At 41.7% G+C, this 20,333-nt stretch overlaps 5 protein-coding genes across 8 annotated transcripts; 4 read left to right on the forward strand and 1 right to left on the reverse strand.

Moving 5' to 3' along the window:
- The first annotated feature begins 63 nt into the window (after positions 1 to 63).
- LOC6563992 (protein Lilipod) lies at positions 64 to 10,415 on the forward strand. 3 transcript variants are annotated; one of them, XM_032736899.2, is made up of 9 exons: positions 64 to 434; positions 5,499 to 5,623; positions 5,749 to 5,888; positions 5,955 to 6,185; positions 6,334 to 6,402; positions 7,393 to 7,907; positions 7,964 to 8,195; positions 8,263 to 8,419; positions 10,303 to 10,415. In XM_032736899.2, exons 1-9 carry the CDS (start codon positions 357 to 359, stop codon positions 10,319 to 10,321), a joined length of 1,566 nt encoding a protein of 521 aa, XP_032592790.1. In that variant the 5' UTR covers positions 64 to 356; the 3' UTR covers positions 10,322 to 10,415. The 3 variants fall into 3 exon arrangements, with proteins under 3 accessions (XP_032592790.1, XP_001990027.1, XP_032592791.1); XM_001989991.3 differs by lacking the exon at positions 10,303 to 10,415 and having other exon boundaries at positions 8,263 to 9,105; XM_032736900.2 differs by lacking the exons at positions 64 to 434; positions 10,303 to 10,415 and adding an exon at positions 3,605 to 3,651 and having other exon boundaries at positions 8,263 to 9,105.
- LOC6563993 (tetratricopeptide repeat protein 12) lies at positions 6,441 to 7,275 on the reverse strand. The gene is made up of 3 exons (XM_001989992.3): positions 6,927 to 7,275; positions 6,753 to 6,875; positions 6,441 to 6,684 (listed from the first exon to the last, which is right to left on the reverse strand). Exons 1-3 carry the CDS (start codon positions 7,244 to 7,246, stop codon positions 6,468 to 6,470), a joined length of 660 nt encoding a protein of 219 aa, XP_001990028.1. The 5' UTR covers positions 7,247 to 7,275; the 3' UTR covers positions 6,441 to 6,467.
- A 244-nt stretch (positions 10,416 to 10,659) lies between the features above and the next one.
- On the forward strand, positions 10,660 to 15,912 carry LOC6563991 (protein polybromo-1). The gene is made up of 3 exons (XM_001989990.3): positions 10,660 to 11,632; positions 11,686 to 14,724; positions 14,784 to 15,912. The coding sequence occupies exons 1-3, from the start codon at positions 10,690 to 10,692 to the stop codon at positions 15,758 to 15,760; spliced, it is 4,959 nt and encodes a 1,652-aa protein (XP_001990026.1). The 5' UTR covers positions 10,660 to 10,689; the 3' UTR covers positions 15,761 to 15,912.
- A 287-nt stretch (positions 15,913 to 16,199) lies between these two features.
- On the forward strand, positions 16,200 to 17,232 carry LOC6563990. Of its 2 annotated transcripts, none has more exons than XM_032737181.2 (4): positions 16,200 to 16,625; positions 16,682 to 16,752; positions 16,807 to 17,077; positions 17,142 to 17,232. In XM_032737181.2, the coding sequence occupies exons 1-4, from the start codon at positions 16,220 to 16,222 to the stop codon at positions 17,180 to 17,182; spliced, it is 789 nt and encodes a 262-aa protein (XP_032593072.1). In that variant the 5' UTR covers positions 16,200 to 16,219; the 3' UTR covers positions 17,183 to 17,232. The 2 variants fall into 2 exon arrangements, with proteins under 2 accessions (XP_032593072.1, XP_032593073.1); XM_032737182.2 differs by having other exon boundaries at positions 16,202 to 16,625; positions 17,137 to 17,232.
- A 1,294-nt stretch (positions 17,233 to 18,526) lies between these two features.
- Positions 18,527 to 20,333, forward strand: LOC6563026. Its single transcript, XM_001989988.2, has 3 exons — positions 18,527 to 18,757; positions 18,821 to 19,001; positions 19,454 to 20,333. The coding sequence occupies exons 1-3, from the start codon at positions 18,616 to 18,618 to the stop codon at positions 20,079 to 20,081; spliced, it is 951 nt and encodes a 316-aa protein (XP_001990024.1). The 5' UTR covers positions 18,527 to 18,615; the 3' UTR covers positions 20,082 to 20,333.

The following is a 20,333-nucleotide window of genomic DNA, read 5'->3' on the forward strand; positions in this document are numbered from 1 at the left end:
TCGATGAATACATATCGTCAATAGCTTGATAATCATTTGTTTTCGGCATCGCCAGCTCAGTTGCAAAAAATTTCTACGTCGGTTGGTTGTTGTGCGGCAGTCGTTTCGGCACGAACGAATGAAATATAAGAATTTAATAAAATGCACTGCAGCTTAAAAGTTTTAATTTTTTAACAATACAAATTCTTAGATAAAAGGACATGCAAGCTATTACAAACTCCTTTCAGAAGTAATAACAACAATACTCCAAGGGAGTGCGCGAGCAAGAGTGAAAAGTGAAATTATTTTCAACTGGGCGTTTTTAAACAAACACGAAACTGGCTCAAAACGACAAGCTAAGTTTCTTCCTGAAGAACATGCAGGAAGAGGAAGAGGAGGAGGAGGTGACGGACCTAAAGCTACAATTGTTCCACAACACAGTACGCGAGCACATCGTAAGTCAACACTGGCCATTATCGTTGTGACGTCACATTACAACACCCCTAGGATGCAGCTGCCTGCCTACTTTTTGTTGCCACTGGGCAGCTGCTTATTGTTAACCGTTAAACGTAGTCGTGTACAGCAGTTGTCAAATTGTGGCTGATTAGGCGACGATAAACAACAAATCAGCCAAATCAGCACGCTGTTTACATGTGTTTGTATTTGTGCTTGTGCGTTTTTGTTTATGGTTCTTATCAAGCGAACGCTTTCGATTTACGAGCCAAGCGGCGGCAAAAGAGAAACAGAAGAAAACTGATAGCAAAAGTTTCTACTTGCACAGCAAACAACTTGACGGTTTCCGGTTAAGAAAAGTATCTAAATGTAGACGGTGCGATTAAATTGCCAACAAAACTGTCGCTAATGTTTACTGTTTAATTTTCACGAAATCCCCCAACCACAGCAGCAGCGGCTGCAGCAACAAGTGAAAGTGCTACGCGATTTATTAATAAACATTTGGGCTTGTAATGAAACATGTACAAGTATGTAAAAGGTTATTGCGCAAACAATGAACACGAAACAAGACAAGAAGAACAAACAAAAGAAATCAATTTGAAAAATTGTTGCTCTTACAAACAGTTTCAAGTGCACTAACAAATAAATAGTCACAATTCGTGCCCAATCTTGAAGACAAAGTGTGGCAGCAGCAGCTGTGACATTTTGTTTAAGCAACTTGCAATGAATACAGGAATATATATGTCTATATGTGTATATATATAAATTTCTTTATTTTTTGCATTTTTTCGGGGGCGTGACACAGTCAACACAATTTGTTATTGCGAAATAGTGTTGTTTGTTTACCCAGCTATAAATAAACTATTCATTTGTTTAGGCTATACAATTGCCTAAATATACATATTATATTCATGCATATATTTTATATCCAACAGCTGAAATTGAGTCAGGAAATGAGCTACCTGTAGCATTGTTCTTTTACAAATACATATGCAAGTAAATTAACGAAAATTGAATAATGTCACTCTGAAACTGGGTCAATAATTAAAGTACGTGCTTCGCATTAGCAATGATTTCCAAAAACCTGGTCAAAGCACTCATAAATTATGCAGGAACCAAAACTCAATTCATCATCAGCAATGCAAAATTCTTGCTATGGGAAAGGGGTGCACAGAAAAAGGGTAATTCTAAAAGTAGCCGAGAAACCAACCATTTTAAGAATAATAATATGAACATAGTTATTTTTTTTTAACCATGCTTCCATGTCGATTAGCTGCTTTTCAGCATATTTTAAGTAATCAAAATCATTAATCATTAATGTCTACAAAATACAACAATTTTATAATATTTGTGAATTAAATGTCTAAAATATAAACAATTTTATAAATTGTTGTATTGTTTAGATATACAGCAAATTTATGAAATTAATGATTTTTATGACTGGAAGTAATTATTGCTTTCAGCAGTGAGTTTATATACTCTTGATTAATTCCTCAAATACTTCTTTTGTGTGTCTCGGTCGAGTATTAAAAAGCGACGTTCACAGAGAGGCTTCTAACTTATAAACATATATGTATTTACATTTTTTTCAAAAACTGATATCTCAAAAAAGAATTCTTAAATTTATGATAAAATTCATAATTATAGATGTTAGAAAACATAACAATAATAGTAATAATAATCAACACAAAGAAAATATTAAAAAATCAAAATGTAATACAATTTGATATTCTACTTTCTCAAAGTTCGAATAAAAAAAGTTCTACCACATAAATTCAAGTTCATTCTCTTACCCATTGGGTACTTTTCGGTCTACCCTCGCATGCATATTTCTATGTGAACATGCAAGTCGTGTTCTTTGACCGTTGCTTTTGCTACAAGCTTCTTTGCAAACTCTGATCCCAATGCTTTTGCACGCAGCTTTAATTGTTAATTAATTCAATACATAAAATAAAAAATAAAAAAAAACTCTCCCCTGTTAATCATAGATGGTCTGGATCGAAAGATAAATAATAGCTCTTTGGCCACTTCGAAAACATCTTTCACTTAATGTGCAAGGCAGGCGCCTCCACCATTCACCGGGCTGAGTTGTTTTACAAACAACATAAACCGCAACAATAACCACAGCAACAACAACAACAGCAACATTATGCCGCACAAACAGCATTTTTATATATTTTTGTCGGTGCCTCCTACTGCCCACGTTGCCTGCCCCCTTTGGCTGGCCCAATGTGCATTGCTATTTATAGGCAAGTTTCGCGTCGCATTGCATTTCGTGTCGTTGTTTTGGGCGTTTTTCATCTCGAGTTCACGTCAAGTCATTGACTCTCTGCTGCTGCTGTTTATGGCCAATGCAACAACTAGTTTGCATAGAACTAGCTGAAACTATCGGGTCTCCCAGCAGCTAATTGATTAGCTTCCCTCTGCCAGCAATAACTGTTTTGTTTATAGTTTTACATACACATTTGTATTTTCGGTTGTTCGCTGTGGCCACTTACAGATTTCAATGGAACTGGACACAGCTGTGCGGTCTGTTCTCTTTCACACACACACACATGCATACCAACACATGTATTCGTATCGCAATCGCAACAAATTTTATTCATTCAGCATTCGTGTCACACTGAAACTTGAATAGCTTTGAGTTTTCCAGCGCCTCTTATCTGTCTGTGTTGTGGGTTGTTGGTTTTGGGCCACGCGATCCAAGTTCATCAGCGCCGCAAAGCGTCACGAAATTTAATTAATAATTTAAATACATAAACAAATTCTATACTCGGTTTATACGTTTGGTTTTATAAATAAACTATGTACAATATTAAAGTATAAGTAAATATATTATATAAAATGCATATGTATATAGGAAATAATTTCTATGTACTATGCGAATCAACAATAATTCGATGCTTTTAATCAAACTCAATCAACATGATGCGTCTCAATGGGCAATACATTAATTAGAAGCTGACATTCAATACGCCAACTAAACACTACAAAAACATATATGTATATATATATACTATACATATGTATATCTACACACACACATTCATCATTTAAGTAGTTGTAGTATTTATGCTCTGGCATCAGCAGAAAAAAAAACAGCGACAGCATTCGACACATGTGTTTTGTTTTCAAGATATTCTTTTGTTGTTTTTCTTCTTTTTTTTTGCAGAACATGAAAAGTCTTTTCATTAATGATACATGGATACTTTAGTTAACGTATGTACATACACACAAACGTAATTTGTTTTGTATTTTTTCGCAACGCAAAAAAGCAATGACGTGTGCTTTAAATACCTGCCTCTGTCTGATTTCCATACTTATTTATTATTTTTATTTTTCGTACTTCTTGTTATCTTTGTTTATATATTCTTATGTGATTATATATATATATATATATATTTTAATCATTTTCAATTGGCATCTAACGATGATTTAAATAGATTTTTGTCGTCAATGACACAGTGATAGCAAAACAAATAGCGTCAGTTCGAATCCAGAACTTACAAAATTACTTCTGTCTTAGTTGGCTGAACTTTAACGATTGGCAAATTTAAAAAATTGTCATTAATAAAGATATTTACGTTGAAATATGGGAAACTGCAATATAGATTTATGCATATAGTGAAATATCTTTAATGGGGATCTTCCAAGGGGAAAACGATTCTACATCTTTATTAATAAACATTTTAGTTACAGTTTTCTCAATCTTTTTTACAAATATTTGAGTTGCAGAGCTCAATTCCATATTTTATGGCAAGTGACACTTTTGTTCTGGGATATGTAAACTTATATTTCTTCATTTTGATTAGGTTTTTTTATTTTCACCTGGAACTAGTCAAAAATATATATAAATTAATTGGCTTATTCAAATAAAATCATCTAAAAAATAATGTTTGCCAATTTGATAGTATTTTTTCATCCGCAACTGTATTGTTTTTAAGATAATTAATGTATTTTAAAAGCGTGTACTGAGAATTGCTTAATTTGACGAGTTGTTTAGTTTGAATTGTCCAATTTACTTTACTGTTGTGCGAGCCCACAAAGTATTAATAATATTTTAGGCATATCGCATTTCAAGTTTATTTGCGTGGGCTTTTGTTGATTTCCGGAAAATATAATTTAAACAATTCTCTCAGAGTACAAAAATACACATATTTGAAAATCGAAATATTATATCATATTTGGCATGGAAACCTTAAATAAACATGTGTCAAATGTTTAGATGACTGCCAACTTTTGAACAATATTTAACTGCATATAATATCTGCCAATCTCTCCAGTCTCTAGCTAAAATTGTTTTCTGGTTCCTCTTTCGTTCTGTAATCAAAATACTGCCGCGGGACACGCTTTGGACATGGCTAATGAGTTTATACTTTAAAATATTTATAGTCTAAATTAATTATCTTCCAAAGAATTGCGTCACGGTTGCGGTTTATATTTAGACTAAAAAAAAGAAATGAATAAATAAAAAAAAGAAAAAACATTAATAATATCAAGAGTATATATGAGTGTCAATCAATAGTTACCCACATACCCCCTGGTTACATTACAGAATAATGACATTTAATTGACTATCAGGTTCACAATCAATTTATGCTTATCAGTCCATTTGTCGCTATTGTTTCGTCAGCTGCTGATAACAAACGTACCAAACTACAAACTTTCGACCTTTGCACGTCAGTTAAAGTGTTATTTTTTTTACTGATTCACTGTTTGTTTATGCTGATAATTGAGTATCCAAGGCTCTAATCACACACTCACACATACATCGTAAATGTTTAATTTCAAGCAGATTAGATCGCCTTACAAACCCCAGCTACTGAATGCAATTTGTTTTGCATTATCAGGTAGATTCCAGTGAAGACCTTGACACGAGCCGGCATTTTATTAAATTATGATAAACTAGAAAGCGACCAAAAATAAACATAAACCACAAAGACGAAATCAGAATGAAATAAATATAGAAAAATATTGAAATTTTTCGAACTTTTGTGAATCTTTATAAATCGAAGACATAATATAATAATATAATCGTAATCATATCTGTCTTTCTTCTTTTGTAGATCTTTCTGCTGCTGATTATATTGCTGTACTTCAGCTCGTATGTGGTCGTCTCGCGTTTCCGTCGTCGTGATCGCGACGATCTCTACTCAAATGACGAGGACGAGGTGCTTGTCTATCGCATAAGGTAACTTGCTGCTGTTGTTGTTGTTTTACTGGCTATACAGTTGAATAACCCGTCACGCTAATTACAAAGTCATCAACGTGCACTGAATGATCAATGATGAACTCTTTTATTTTTATTTTTTGCAGCTTCTGGCTCTGCACCTTCACACTGGCTGTGGCCGAGGGCGCAGCTATGCTGCTCCCTGTATCCATAGCGAGCAATGAGGTGCTGCTGCTGTACCCAAATAGCTACTACGTTAAGTGGTTGAACAGCTCACTCATTCAAGGCAAGTGGGGAAAACTCGCTTAAATGCAATTATTAACATTTGTCTGACTGCCTTTATCCATTTCAGGGCTGTGGAATCACGTATTCCTCTTCTCCAATCTGTCGCTGTTCATTTTTCTGCCGTTTGTCTATCTCTTCTCGGAATCGACGGGTTTTGTCGGCCACAAGAAGGGCATCCTGGCGCGCGTCTATGAAACCTTTACAGTATTTATATTGATGGCCATTATTGTTTTGGTTTTGACTGCAGTGCTTAGCGCGATGTTTGGCATTGAAAAGTTTCAATTCTTTTGGTTTCTAAGTGAGTATTTTAAATTGAAACGGAAGCAGTTCTCCACCCAGTCGCATGACAGACAGGGACTGCACCCAGAACCGTTTCCCTCTCTACAACAACATTATAGATCAATATCAAATTGCATTGCTAATTTCCGGCTGTTTACGCTTCACAGATTTGGGCAGTGTTCACCTGCCGTTCCTTTATTCATGTGTCTCATTTCTGGGCGTAATGTTAATGCTGAGTAAGTAAAATACAATACAATGCAAAATAATATTTATATATATATATATATATATATATAGCTTTTTACGCTTCCTCTTCAATCTGGCCGATATACTTTTCTATATAGGCGAGCTGTAGTGGATTATGCTCACGGGCCTTGGCCACACTCTGCTCAAAGCGTTCCTCATCCTTCAAGCGCTTAAAGGCAGTGGCCTTATACAGCCAGGCGCGCAGATTTGTCTCCTGCAACTTGTCCAGCACATACTGGCAATCTTCCACGGCACGTCTGTAGTTGCGTAGCCTGCAAAACAGATTAAACAATGGTTATGGCTGATAAGCTAATTAATATTGCTTTAGGGGCTCACCCACCTGATGTAGCACAAGGCGCGATTGTTGTAGGTAGTAGCGCTATTCTTAACGCGCTCGATTGCCTTGCCATAGTGTAAGATAGCCTTCTCAAATTTGCCCTTGCGAAAGGCCTCGTTGCCTTGACTGCGAATGCATCATTTAATATGGATTATAGGTATCAATACTAATACTAACCTGCGTTGCAGCTCCGCCTCGTATTCACTTTTGGCACGCGCCTGGGCACGTTCATTGGCATCCCGTTCGACCTCTCTCATGAAGCCCTGCTGATCCTGGGTATCTGTCATCTGGCTTTGTGGCTCCCGCTTATTGATTACAGTGCGATTCTCACGCACTCTTAGACGCACCTTGTCCACATCAAGTCGTTCGAAATCCTCAGCGGTTTTCGCTTTGGTCTCAGCAGCAGCATCTGCTTCGGGACCACCTTTTAGAATGTCGTCAATCTTTTGCAAAGTCGCTTCAAATTCATCAAAGTCTTCTAGAGGTTCCTTTTCCATGTTGAAGCTGTTATTTATTTGATAATATGCCTATCCTATCCTAATTCCACAAAGCGTTTGCCGGCTGTAATTTTTTTTGTTTTGTTTAGTTTCGAGAGAGAAACCTTGGAAACGAACTAACCCTGTTTACTTTGTTTTTCTCACAGTTTGTACGCCTGTTGGTTTCGTTCGATTGTTTGGCGTTGTCAACCAGGTGCTGGTGCGGCCCCTGCTGCTGCGAGACGTCAACGAGGAGTTCAGCGTCTTCTACATGGAGGAGGCGAGCGTTAAACGCAAATTGGCCCACATTGAACTGCACAATGTGAGCATCTCGGATGCCACCAACGCCACCAATCGCCTGATCAATGGCAATGGCATCGCACACAGCTATCTGCCACAGCCGCTGCTGCAACATTCGCTGGCGCATTTGTATCAGCGCAAAACGCTTGCCGCCGGCAATGTGGACGAACAGCAGCAGATGCTGAATGAAAGACTGAGAGAATTGTACAGGGAGCGCAAGGAGCTAGATAAGCTGCGCAAATCGAGCACCTTTCAGCGTACCTTTGTCTATCCGCTCGCCATGCTGCTGTTGCTCTTCTGCACAGCCGTCACCACGCTGCTCGTTGTGCAAAACACGCTTGAACTGCTCATTGGCATCAAGGCGCTGCCGCTGAGCACAAGGGTAAGTTAACTATTCAAACTGTTTTCGCACGTGAATTTAATAATTTATATTTTTAGCAATTTACTTTGGGCATTTCATCGCTATCGAAGTTGGGACCTGTTGGCGCTGGCTTGGAGGTGTGCCTCATCTTCTATCTGGGCGCCACATCCGTGGTGGGCTTCTACAGCATGCCGTTCATGAGCAATGTGCGTCCGAAGCGGCGCCAGACTTCGCTGCCACAACTGATGTTAAACTGCGCTTTCATGTTGGTATTGTCCTCGGCTCTGCCACTGCTAAGCAGAATTATAGGTGCGTCAATTGAGTCAAATATCGAGTGCTATTTTCTAATTGTTTTTAATGTTGTACCCTTTAACAGGCATTACCAACTTTGATCTGCTGGGTGATTTTGGCGCCATCGAGTGGCTCGGCAATTTTCAGATTGTGCTGCTGTATAATCTCATTTTTGGCACAACGACTGCTCTGTGCCTGGCCAATAAGTTTACGGCGACGGTGCGGCGCGAGCTGCGCGCACGGTTAGTGGAAAACTATGTGCTCTTTACTAACTACATGAGCTTCATCAACTGATATTTAATACGGCGTCGCGACAAACTCTTGCAAACACTACAAAGTCAGCGTTGCGCTGACAAACTGCTAACACATTTTGTCGAGTCGCCCCTTAAGAGTCTAGCTAGTTTATATGCCAAGTACTACGATCTTAGCCGCAAGAGTAGTCGCAATACCACCACCGCTAGTCGCCAGGCACCAAGCCAGATGGACTGTTGAGGAGGAAGGTTCACCTTCCAATATGATATGATACGAAAAAAAGAAAAGAAACAACAAAATACATTTTATACAGAACTGATATTGCTAGTAAAATGTTGCGCTGTTATTGTTGTACTGCTTAATTGTTGTAGTTTGATAATGCTCATATTAGAATTTCACATAAATGTAGATGGACAAACGTCTATCAAATTTATTTTGTATACAACATAAGCTGCTGTCAACAATATAAGTATAGTTTTAAATGTAGGTGTTTTTGAAAATTTATTAGTCTGAGTCTATAGTCAAAGTCGATGTGTTAATGTCGATCTTCAACAATTCATACATACATATTTATATCACATTAATGTATTTTTAATTTTGTGTCCCATTGTCATTACATTAACCATACACAAATAACTTATTTTAGCATATATACATATATTTTTAAACATTTGTATTTCAACAATGTTCCTTAAAATGGCGGAGAAACCAAGGCGCCTTTCATCATTTCTTTTGCCTACTAAACAAAAAACAATAACACCACAAAACATACATATAAATGCATCTAAAAGTTATGTGATAAAAATATATAAACAAAAATCGTTAAAAATAAATTAAAACAAGTAAGAATTTTGTAGTCGAGTGAGTTCGACTACGATTTACCCTGAACCCAGCTGTTAAATATATTATAGTTTTATTTCCAAATATTCTTGTAAAACGATTTGCACACCCAAATGTAGAAAGGTGTGCAGTGCTCTTATTTCATATGGCACTGGTACTGAAGAAAAAATACATGATATAATTAAATATTAATTATGTTCATTTTTACTAAGGTTAAGGACTTTAAAATATACAAACATAATATTTCTTTATATAAATATATGCATTCATGCATCCTAATCACAGGTATTTTACAATCAATGTTAATTTCCAATATCCTCAGTACTAATACAAATCCTATGCCAAGTTGTGGTAACTTTAAAAAGTCTCAAAAATCAGGTCTTATTATAAAAGGAAAGCGTGGGGAAATACCCCGTTCCCTTGGGGGCGTTACACCCTTTGAGCAATCTGGAAAATCTAGGTCATTTGTTACAGAAACCTTTGGTTTCTTGCCTAATTTTATGCTCCTGCTGCAAAACTTTACTTATTGTTGCAGGAAAGGAAAATCGGAAAACTAATTTCTTTAGTACATACATTTGCATTCTATTATTTCCCCAGAAATTTGAAGTACTTCGAAACACCGAAATTAGTGTTTATCGCTTGACTTGCTCTATTCTCTAGAAAGGTGTTCGTACGTTGCTTTCCATGAAGGGTCGCATTTCTCCTATTTTCAGCGACTTAGACCTGTGATTAGTATCGTTCTAAAATTCTTCTCTCAAAGTCAGTTCGCCGAGTAGCGGGTTTTTATCGTTTTTCTCTATTCGTTTTCTTCTTCATTTTCCCTACGCTCTCTTTGAGACAGTGTATCATTGAATTTCTCTAGTCAAAATTATGCTCTATGCTTCCTTCTGCTGTTACATACATTTGCACTAAGCTATTATATGATTTTTATCCATTTTCAATGGGTTAAAGGTATAAAAAAACTGCTTTCATTGCGCATTCACAGCTTGATTTCTGTGATTCAGAATTGACCTCAAGTTTCTTTTATTTACAGCTTGACGGCGCTATTTTAGATGTCTTCACACTCGAGCAAAGGCAAACTGCAGACTGATGTAAGCAATTAAATTACTGTGATGTTGTAATAAAATTAATGATGTTAAATTAAAATAATATATTTGTTTTAATTAAATATCTAAATGTGGTTTATTTTTTTGTTACTGTTGATTGAAAAGTTATCATAGTAACTGTAATTAGGGTGGCCGTATGCTTTTCTCAACTAGGCCGGCATGTTCACAGCACATTTTGTTATCGATATATCGACTGCGTGCATAAGAAAAATGCTTTCAACTTCTAATTGACTTGTGCATCACTAATTTTTATAGTGGCGTCGTTGTAAAGTTAGAATTTTATTTATAAATCTTTACACAAATTACCAGAAAATATGCTAAGTCGCAAACGTCGCGCCAGCTCCATATCGAGCCGTCAAGACGAAGATCCCCTGCTGTTAGATGACTCAACGCCCGAGCAGTCACCGGTGCAGCAAACACAATCGGCGCGAAAAAAGCGGCGCTTGGATCCGACGGAGCTGTGCCAACAGTTGTACGACTCCATTCGCAACATCAAGAAGGAGGATGGCTCGATGCTGTGCGATACATTTATACGGGCGCCCAAGCGCCGTCAAGAGCCCTCCTACTATGACGTGGTGGTCAATCCCATCGATTTGCTCAAGGTTCAGCAGAAGCTGAAGACAGACTCCTACGACGATCTGTATGACATGATGAACGACCTCGAGCTGTTGATAAGCAATGCAAAGGCGTTCTACAAGCCAGACTCGACGGAGTTTCAGGACGCCATTGCTTTGTGGCAGCACATCCAAACGCAGCGTCAACGCATTATGGAGGCGAATGGATTCGCCGAGGAGGAGCCACGTGCCAAGCGTGTGCCGCGCAATCCACGTCGGTTGACGAGCAGCGCTGAGCCAGGCGGCGGTGATCTCGACGATGATTGCTCTCAGTATGAGGAGCTCTTTGCTTCCATTATGACGGCGACGGATCCCATTGGGGAGCGATCAATGCATCGCATGTTCCAGCTGCTGCCCTCGAAAAAGATCTATCCCGACTACTATGATGTCATCGAGCATCCGATAGACCTGCGTCTGATTGCTACCAAGATTCAAATGAACGCCTACTCGTCGCTGGTGGAAATGGAACGGGATCTGCTGCAGATGACGAAGAATGCCTGCCTCTTCAATGAGCCCGGCTCGCAGATATACAAGGATGCCAAGGCGCTGAAGCGCATCTTCACACAACGACGCATCGAACTGGAGACCGGCAAGGGCAAACCAGCACGGCGCCTAAAGAATTTGTCCAGCGCGACCATAGCAGGTGGGTTGAGCTCAAGGAGAAATCAAATTTAATCTCATATGTATATATTTTAGCGCTCAAAGAGGAAGTGGATAGCTCCGACGATGAGGAGACGAGCAAGAAGGGCGAGGGACCAATGTGGGCGCTTTTCGATCACTTGTACAATGCGCCCGGTACCTCAGAGCACCCGGGTGTCACTGGTCCACCGCTGGGCAACTCGTTGTGGAAGTTGCCAGTGCGTCGCTTTCATCCCGAATACTTTGAGCTAATCAAGCGTCCCATTTCGATGAGCCAAATAAATACGAAGTTGAAGAAAGGCGACTATGCCAATATAAGCGATCTCACTGGCGATCTCTATTTGATGCTGGACAATGCCAAAAAGGCATTTCCGGCAACGCATCGCACGAACAAAGATGCGCTGAAAATGCTTAAGCTGATGAATGCCAAACTGGTGGAGGAGTCCCTGGAGGAGACCAGCGACTTGGACGAGGACGACACAGATGAAACATTCATCACAAGTGTGCAGCAGGAGCGACGAAAACCGGGCCGGCCACGCATCAATTCCAACTCGAATTCGAGCACGACGCACGTGTCCAATGTGTCCTCGAATTCACCCAAATCGAATCGGATTGCGATCAACGCAACCATCAAGAAGAAAATACTCAGCATCCAGAAATATCTGGTTGACTATGCGGTGGGCAATCGTCGACCCATCGAGATGTTCATGGAGAAGCCGCCGCGCAAAGTGTATCCCGACTACTATGACATCATCCAGAATCCCATCGATATGAACACCATTGAGCACAATATACGCAGCGATCGGTATGCCACCGTCGAGGATGTCGTCGCCGACTATCGGCTGATGTTCTCCAATTGTCGTCAGTACAATGAGGAGGGCTCCAACATCTATGAGGATGCCAATGCTCTCGAGCGTGCCCTAACCGAGAAGCTCAAAGAGTTTCCCGGCCTGGTGGAGGTAAAGCGACCACTACAAAAATACAACAAACTGGGACGCAAACCAAAAGCGGCTCTGCTGGCGGACAGAGAACGTCTGTGGCAATTCTATGAGACGCTGCGCGACTATCAGGAGCCGAAGGGCAAGCGCCAATTGTCGCTGATCTTCACCAAGTTGCCGTCGAAGAGTGATTACCCCGAGTATTATGACATCATTAAGGAGCCAATGGATATGGAACGCATTGCCCAGAAGCTCAAGCAGGCCACCTACGACAGCGTGGACGAACTAGCCGCTGACTTGCTGTTGATGCTGGAGAACGCCTGCAAGTACAATGAGCCCGACTCGCAGATCTACAAGGATGCTTTGGTGCTGCAACAGTTGACTTTGCAGCTAAAGCAACAGTTGCGCACCGAACGAGATTCGTTGCCGGATGTGCCGTTGGCTGTGCAGGAGCTGTTTTTAACCCTGTTCACCTCGGTGTACAATCATCAGGATGAGGAGGGACGCTGTTACTCTGACTCCCTCGCCGAGCTGCCCGAGTACGATGAGTTGGGTGAGGGTGCCAAGGTGCGGGGTATTTCGCTGGATCTGGTCAAGCGGCGTCTGGATAAAGGCGCCTACAAGCGTCTGGATGTCTACCAGGAGGACATCTTTGCCTGCATGGAGCGAGCACGCAAATTTTCCCGCACCGATTCGGACATATTTCAGGACGCCATCGAGCTGCAAACGTATTTCATACGCAAGCGCGATGAGCTCTGCAAGGACACGTTGAGCTCGCCGGCGCTCAGCTTTACGCTGGATCAGCTGCTGGCCGACGTGGAGGTTATGCGGCTGCAGAAGGTGGCGCAAGAGGAGCAGGACCAGGAGCAGGACAAGGACAAGGATGAGTTCAACGCAACCACCAAGGGCGAAAGCATGACAATCAATCAGCAAGTGTATTCACCCGGGGATTATGTCTACGTGCAGATGCCGGAGAACAAAATACCCAGCATTGTGTGCATCGAGCGACTATGGACGACGCCAAGCAACGAGAAGCTGATGCAGGCCTCGATCTTTCTGCGTCCGCACGAGACGTATCACGTGACGACGCGCAAGTTCCTCGAGAAGGAGGTGTTCAAGAGCAGCATCTCGCAAACGATTTCCATGGACAAGGTGCTCGGCATGTGCTATGTGATGCACATCCGGGACTACATCAAGCTCCGGCCGGACGGACTGCCCGAAAAGGATGTCTTCGTCTGCGAATCTCGCTACAATCTGCAAGGACGTTGCTTTAAGAAGCTCAAAAATTGGCCAACGTCACGCGAGGGCTCGGTAAGATTTGTGGCGCGCGAGACGCCGCTGGAACTGAAGCGTGTGATGTCCGTGTTCAAGGAGCGCATCGAGAAGCACAAGGGTGAACTGGAGGAGCTCAAGCTGCAGGAGGCCCTCATCGAAAAGGAGAAACCCAATGTGACCTGCGATGCGCCACCAAATGCCGAGGACGCCAGCGTCTACTATCAGCAGTACAACACCATTTGCAGTGGCGTCATCAAAACGGGAGATTTCGTGTACGTGGCCACCCAGACGGGCAAACAGTCCGTTGCCCAAGTCCAGCAAATCTGGGAACTTAATGGTAAATCCTATTTCAAGGGACCCTGGTTGCTGGCGCCCAGCGAGACAACGCCAGCACTGGGCAAGCAATTCTATCGCCAAGAGCTGCTCCTTAGCACCGTCGAGGACATTAGTCCAGTCATCGGCATTGTGGGCCGTTGCGCCGTGCTTGAATACGCCGAGTTCATCAGTTCCCGGCCAACGGAAATCGCCGAGAGTGATGTGTACATATGCGAGTCCGTCTATGATGAACTGAAGAAGGCATTGCGCAATCTTGTCGTTGGCAATCTGCGCAAATTCCAACATAGCGCCGCTGTCACCGAGGATGAGATCTTTTACTTCAAAACGCCCATCAAACCGGCCAAGGATGTAAAGAGCGAAACGAACGAACTGGCCATGCTCGAGGATTCGATGGATGGGGATACGCCATCGCTTAGCTCGGATATAGTCGCCATATCCTCGCCAGCGCCGTCTGTCAACTCGACGCCGCTTACCTTCAAGGCCAAGGCCAAGACGACCAAGAAGAGCCTCACCGGCTACATACTCTACTCCAGCGATGTGCGCAAGGGTAAGTCCATGATACTGATGTGATTCCAGTCAGATTCACTCATGCATATCTTTCGACAGGTATAAGTCAAAGCAATCCAGATGCCTCGTTCGGCGACATCTCACGCCTGGTGGGCAACGAGTGGAAAAGCCTGCCATCGAGCGTTAAGCAAAGCTGGGAAGATCGCGCCAACAAGCTTAACGAGGAGGCTGCCGCCTTGCGTCGTGAAAACGACGACAGCCAAAATTGCGGCAGTCCGCTGCCACAAAACGCAAACAGCCAGGAGACGGGTCCGCCGCTCACCTTCGAGTGTCTGTGGGACAAGTGCGACTTTCAGTTCGAGGAGATGGCCGACTGCACGGAGCATTGCCTGGCAGATGCCACCGGTCACATACAGCGCCATCCGCAGGCGGGCGTCGAGATGGAGTACGTGTGTCTATGGCGCGCCTGTCCGCGCATCCGCAAGTCCGTCCAGGCATTTCCCAATGTGCTGCGCCTCATCAAGCATGTGCGCGAGGTGCATCTGAGCAAGTGCGGCAAGCCGCTGGCACTCACCGAGCGCAGCAAAAACTTTGTACCGCGTAAGCAGAAGCTGCTGCCACAGATGGCCTCCAGCGCACTATCGATTCATCCATCCAGCAATGCCGTGTCACCTCGAGCACCGCTCATCGCAGATGCGGGCCAGCAGCAGCAACAGTTGCAGCTTCAGCAGCAGCAGGCACAACAACAACAGCTGGCGAACGTTGTCACCGGATTGCCGCAGGAGCCGATGTTTGTTACTGTGCCGCCACGTGCCAATCGTGTCATCCACTCCGAGGCCTACATCAAGTACATTGAGAGTCTGCAGACAGGCAGCCATTTGAATGTCAGTGTGTGCAACAACAATTGGCGTCGATCGCTTACCCACCTGAATCCCTCGCAGGTGGGCAAGACACAGCTGCCCGAGCACTGGCTGGGGCCCAATCTTCGTGATCAGGAGAATGTGGTGCAGGCGCTGTGCCATTTGCGTAACTTCATGTTGGACGATGTGCTGGAAATAGAGCGCAGCTGCAACTAACATTAATTTTAAATTTAAATCCAAACCGTCGTCAGCATAAAGTTAAAATAAGAATATATTGCATATTGCAATATGACGCATTTATCGAGATTTCGATATGTAATGAGAACAACACATTAATATGAATAAACATCTCATCCTCTTTAATCAGACTTTAACTTTTTTAAGAGGGTTTATTGGAAAAGTCAGCCTAAAATCCACATGAAATAACTGAAATAATGAATATCTGTTATATATAACATTTTAATTCTAATTCTAGCTTATCTTAGTAGTTTGCAGATCAACACAATATAGGCTTGCTTATCAATGTAAACTAAATATTTCATTTGACCAAAATAAATATTTTGTAAACATAAAAGACATTTTAAAATCGTTTTAAATTTTTCGCGCTTTTATAACGACAAGTTGTCAGTTCTGTTAATTGAGTTGCAAAAGGTGGCCACACTGTTTACTGTTATTATGATTACAGCTGATCGTATTTGTTTATTTTGGGCGGATAACAATCGCAATATGTCGAGCGAGGAAAAGAAAAAGCGGGGCAGAAACTTCTCGGAAGCGGAAGAACTAGTGCTCGTGGAGCTGCTCGAGAAGAGGCGAAGTGTCCTCGAAAACAAGAAGTCAGACGCGGCCACCTGGAAACAGAAAGTGCAGGCCTGGGAAGAAATGGCGCACTCTTTTTACACAAGGACTGGAGTACGACGCGAATGGAAGGCGCTGAGGGACAAATTCATAAATATGAAACGCAGAGCCAAAATGGAAATTGGGGAGGAGCAGGCGTACAGCATTCGCAGGAGGAAGCGCAAATTTTTCGCTGCGACAGGCGATTCAGCAACAGGCTTAAGCCCTCAATTTGGCAGCGATAACTGTAAGTTAGATTAACGCAGAAATCTTATTAAAAGTAAATCTAAATTAATTTTATAGTCATTTTGCCAAATGAGACGGGCTACGACGGAGAAGATGATATGTTCGAGAGTTCGACGGATGAGCACGATGTAAGTGCAGATAGTTAGATATGCTGGGACTCCGTGACATCTTTTAAATTATAGGTCGACGGTTTGATGACACACAAAAAAACCAGTTCCGAGTGGTCCAGTTTGAATCCAAGAACTCTGCGCAGCCTGCACGAAGAGAAGATTAAGTTGGTGCTGCTACAGCAAGAATTTTATAAAGGCGAGAACCAGCGAGCACAGGAGAAACATGACCAGGAAATCGTCAAAGAGAAACTGAAACTGGAGCAGGAGGTTAAGGAGGGCAAACTACGGATCGAACTGATGCAATTGGATATCCTCGAGAAAAGAACCAGACTAGATATGAAATGTAAGAGAAAAATCTTTAAACAAATTGTAACCATTTATGAAGTGAGTTCTCTTTTGCAGAGAAGTTCTAAGGAATCGCTTGTCGCGCTGCAAATCTAATGCCTGAATTGAAAACCATTTATTTGGCTATCAACAAGAAAAAATTGACTTCTTAAACATATTGAGAAAATCGCTCCTATGACAGCGATTCGATATAGTTGTCTATATATATCTAGTTCACAAATCTTGTAAGATAGGTGTTATTTGGATGCTAACCTAGTCTTTATTGTACATAGCTGATCTGACTACAAATAACTACATTTTCGACCGGTCGTTCCTATAGCAGTTATATGTTATAGTAATATGATTCGGCCGATACCGACGAACATATGCATACTGAAAATCAAGAGTGGACAGATAGACTATATCGAGTCAGCTTGTCTTTATTTGTCCTATGCTAAAGATTAACTTCTATTAGGTTTCAAAGTCATTACATCATACCACTGCTATGGCATAAAAACCGAGGCAAGATGTTTTTAAGCCTTGGGCTAAGCATATTTATAAGAATATAAAATTGGATACAAATCTGTATTTGTCGTCATAAGAATCAGATGCATCTGGAAATACTTACGTATCTACGGCAATAATCGAGCTTACTGAATTTAATGCAAAAAAAAACTTCCATTAGTAAAACTGAAACTAGCCGTTTTCAAAACTAAACCAAAAATCCGCAAACGCTTAAAATAGTTGATTTACTTTTTGATTAGATGTACAATTTTGTGTAAACATTCATTGATCAAACGTAGACTTAAGTTATTTAGGAATACACCATAAAAAATGTACATATGTGTGAAAAATATATACAAAATATATAAAAAATATTCAATGCTTTAATTGAAGATTTAATAGACCCAGTCTGAATAAGGGTGAACTTTTTATTTATTTGCCTGGATAAGCAAGGAATCTCGTTCCTATGGCGATTGATTGAATACAGAAACCACAAACAAAGTCATCGACCCCATTTTCCTATGAGCTGCTCCTATTTTCTTGAAATAGGGTTGGGTTGTGTTATTCCTGTTGACCACCATAATTACCAATATCAAACTGAAATTTGTTCTTAGCATTTTATTTGAGACATTCCAACGAATGTGTGTATATTGTGTGTGTGTGTGTGTGTATGTGTTGGGTGTGTGTGTGTGTGTTCAAGTAAATGCTATCTGTTAGCCATGACGTCATGGCGGGGCCTCTTCTCGCTTTTGTTTTGCTACGGCAGTACGAAAACAAACCGGTTTCTCTATTGAACACTGATAAAGTCACTTGGTTATTTTGGCTACGCTTATCTAATTGATTGCTCAAGGAATTGCTCAGCGAATCTCAACGACGCTCGCATGTTCTCTTTCAGCGTGTTCCGTGCCATATTTGCTAAATGCTACTTTGCCTGAATGGTTCTGAAAACGAAAAAGCAGCAGTCAGTCGCAGTTTGTCGTTGCTTGATTGCAGTCGATTCGATTTTGTTTTGTCGTTGTCTAAATACGTATTAATATTTTTTGAGCAGAAATTATGTCGGAGGGCGAATCGAAATTTGGCTTCAAGGACATGGAGAAGGCGTTGGAGACGCTCAAGCTGCTGGAGAGTCATGATATGCAGTATCGCAAACTGACCGTCCGTGGTCTTTTGGGACGTGCCAAACGTGTGCTCACCAGTAAGTTGCACAAATTATAATTTCTATTGAATTTATAAATAATCTGTTTATTTCATCACACAGTGACAAAGGCAGCCGAGAAGCTAAAGAACATTAACGATGCTATCGGTGTGTTCGAACAGTGGTTGGAGGAGAATGGTGGTGGTGCGTCCAGCAAGAATGCAAAGACTGATGGCGATGATAAGGTGGAGACAGTGCCCGGACTGGGCTTTAAGGACAAGGCAGCGGCGGAGGCAACGCTGAGGTAAGTGCCAAAATGACTCTGTAAATGCGAATAGTTTGAAACAGCTTTTGCCAGAAGGCTGAAGGTCGTCGCCATCATTCGGCACTTTGGCTATGATGTCATGTCACAGTTTTAGTGTTCAATATGAGCGCTCACAATTTCGTCTTATAAGTCTCTAATTTGATAGTGCGCTCCGCTCTGCTGCTCCGCTGCTCGCTCTCTCTCTCTCTCTTTCCATCTCTTTAACACTTTGTGACTCTCTTTCACACACACACACTCTCTCTCTCTCTCTCTTTCCTTCTCTCTGTGTCTGTGTGTGGGCACTGAATACGAACGAATGAGACAGACACATGCAGAAAACATTCCGTAGTTTGCCTATACAAATATTTATATTTCTAAACGTATAATGTATGCATAACCCACATGCTATTTATTCTTTAAATTAATATATTGACGATCTATATAATTTGCAGCATTTTGGAGGAACGTGATCCGGATTACCAAAGACTCGCGATCAAGGGTCTTATTGGCAGCTCGAAGCGAGTGCTCTCCGGAACCAAGAGCGAGGACAAGATTCAATCCATCAAGGAGGGTGTACAGCTGCTTGAGGACTTTCTCGAAAAATTCGAAACGGAGAATCGCATCAAGGACAACCGCGCATATCTGCCACATGCATTGGTGGCCAAGTTGCCTGAGCCAAAACAGGAGCTGGCTGCTGAATTCCTGGCTGCGTATGGCGGTGACAAGGCCAAGGGCAACTACAAGCACCTGCGTACAATGTATCCAAAGGAGGAGGACAGCAAGAGTTGGGATATCGTTCGCAATCGTCAAATAGCCAAATTATTGGAGCAAATCAAGAGCGAGGGAGCCAAGCTGTTTGACGTGGAGACCGGTGCGCCCAGTGAACTGCACTTGGAGCTGATACACTGGGCATATAGTCCGCAGCCGGACAAGGTGAAGAGCTATGTGGACAAGTTGGCCAAGAAGTCACCGGAGAAGCGAAAACTGGAAAGCGATAGTAGCAGCGACGATGATAAGTCCACCAGTAGCTCCGGATCCGAGGAAAAAGCAGTTCCTAAGAAGAAAAAGAAGGAGGAGTGAAACGTAAAAACCACATGCGTACACGGAAACACGGCAGAGCTTTGTGTAACGAACAGAAAACGGTTTATACTTTATTTAAATACGCCAACTCAACCTCAACGCGATTACATTTCAGTGGTTTTGTATATATATGAATGTAATTATATTTATGTGTGTAAACGATGCTGCTTAGGCCTCGCTAAGATGGGCTAGACATCTAACGAAAGCCATCTAATAACCAAATACAAGAAAATTTAATATATATATTTTAAA

The sequence above is a fragment of the Drosophila grimshawi genome, unplaced genomic scaffold, assembly GCF_018153295.1.
Source record: "Drosophila grimshawi isolate 15287-2541.00 unplaced genomic scaffold, ASM1815329v1 contig_311, whole genome shotgun sequence".
In the NCBI taxonomy this organism is placed as follows: Eukaryota; Metazoa; Arthropoda; class Insecta; order Diptera; family Drosophilidae; genus Drosophila; species Drosophila grimshawi.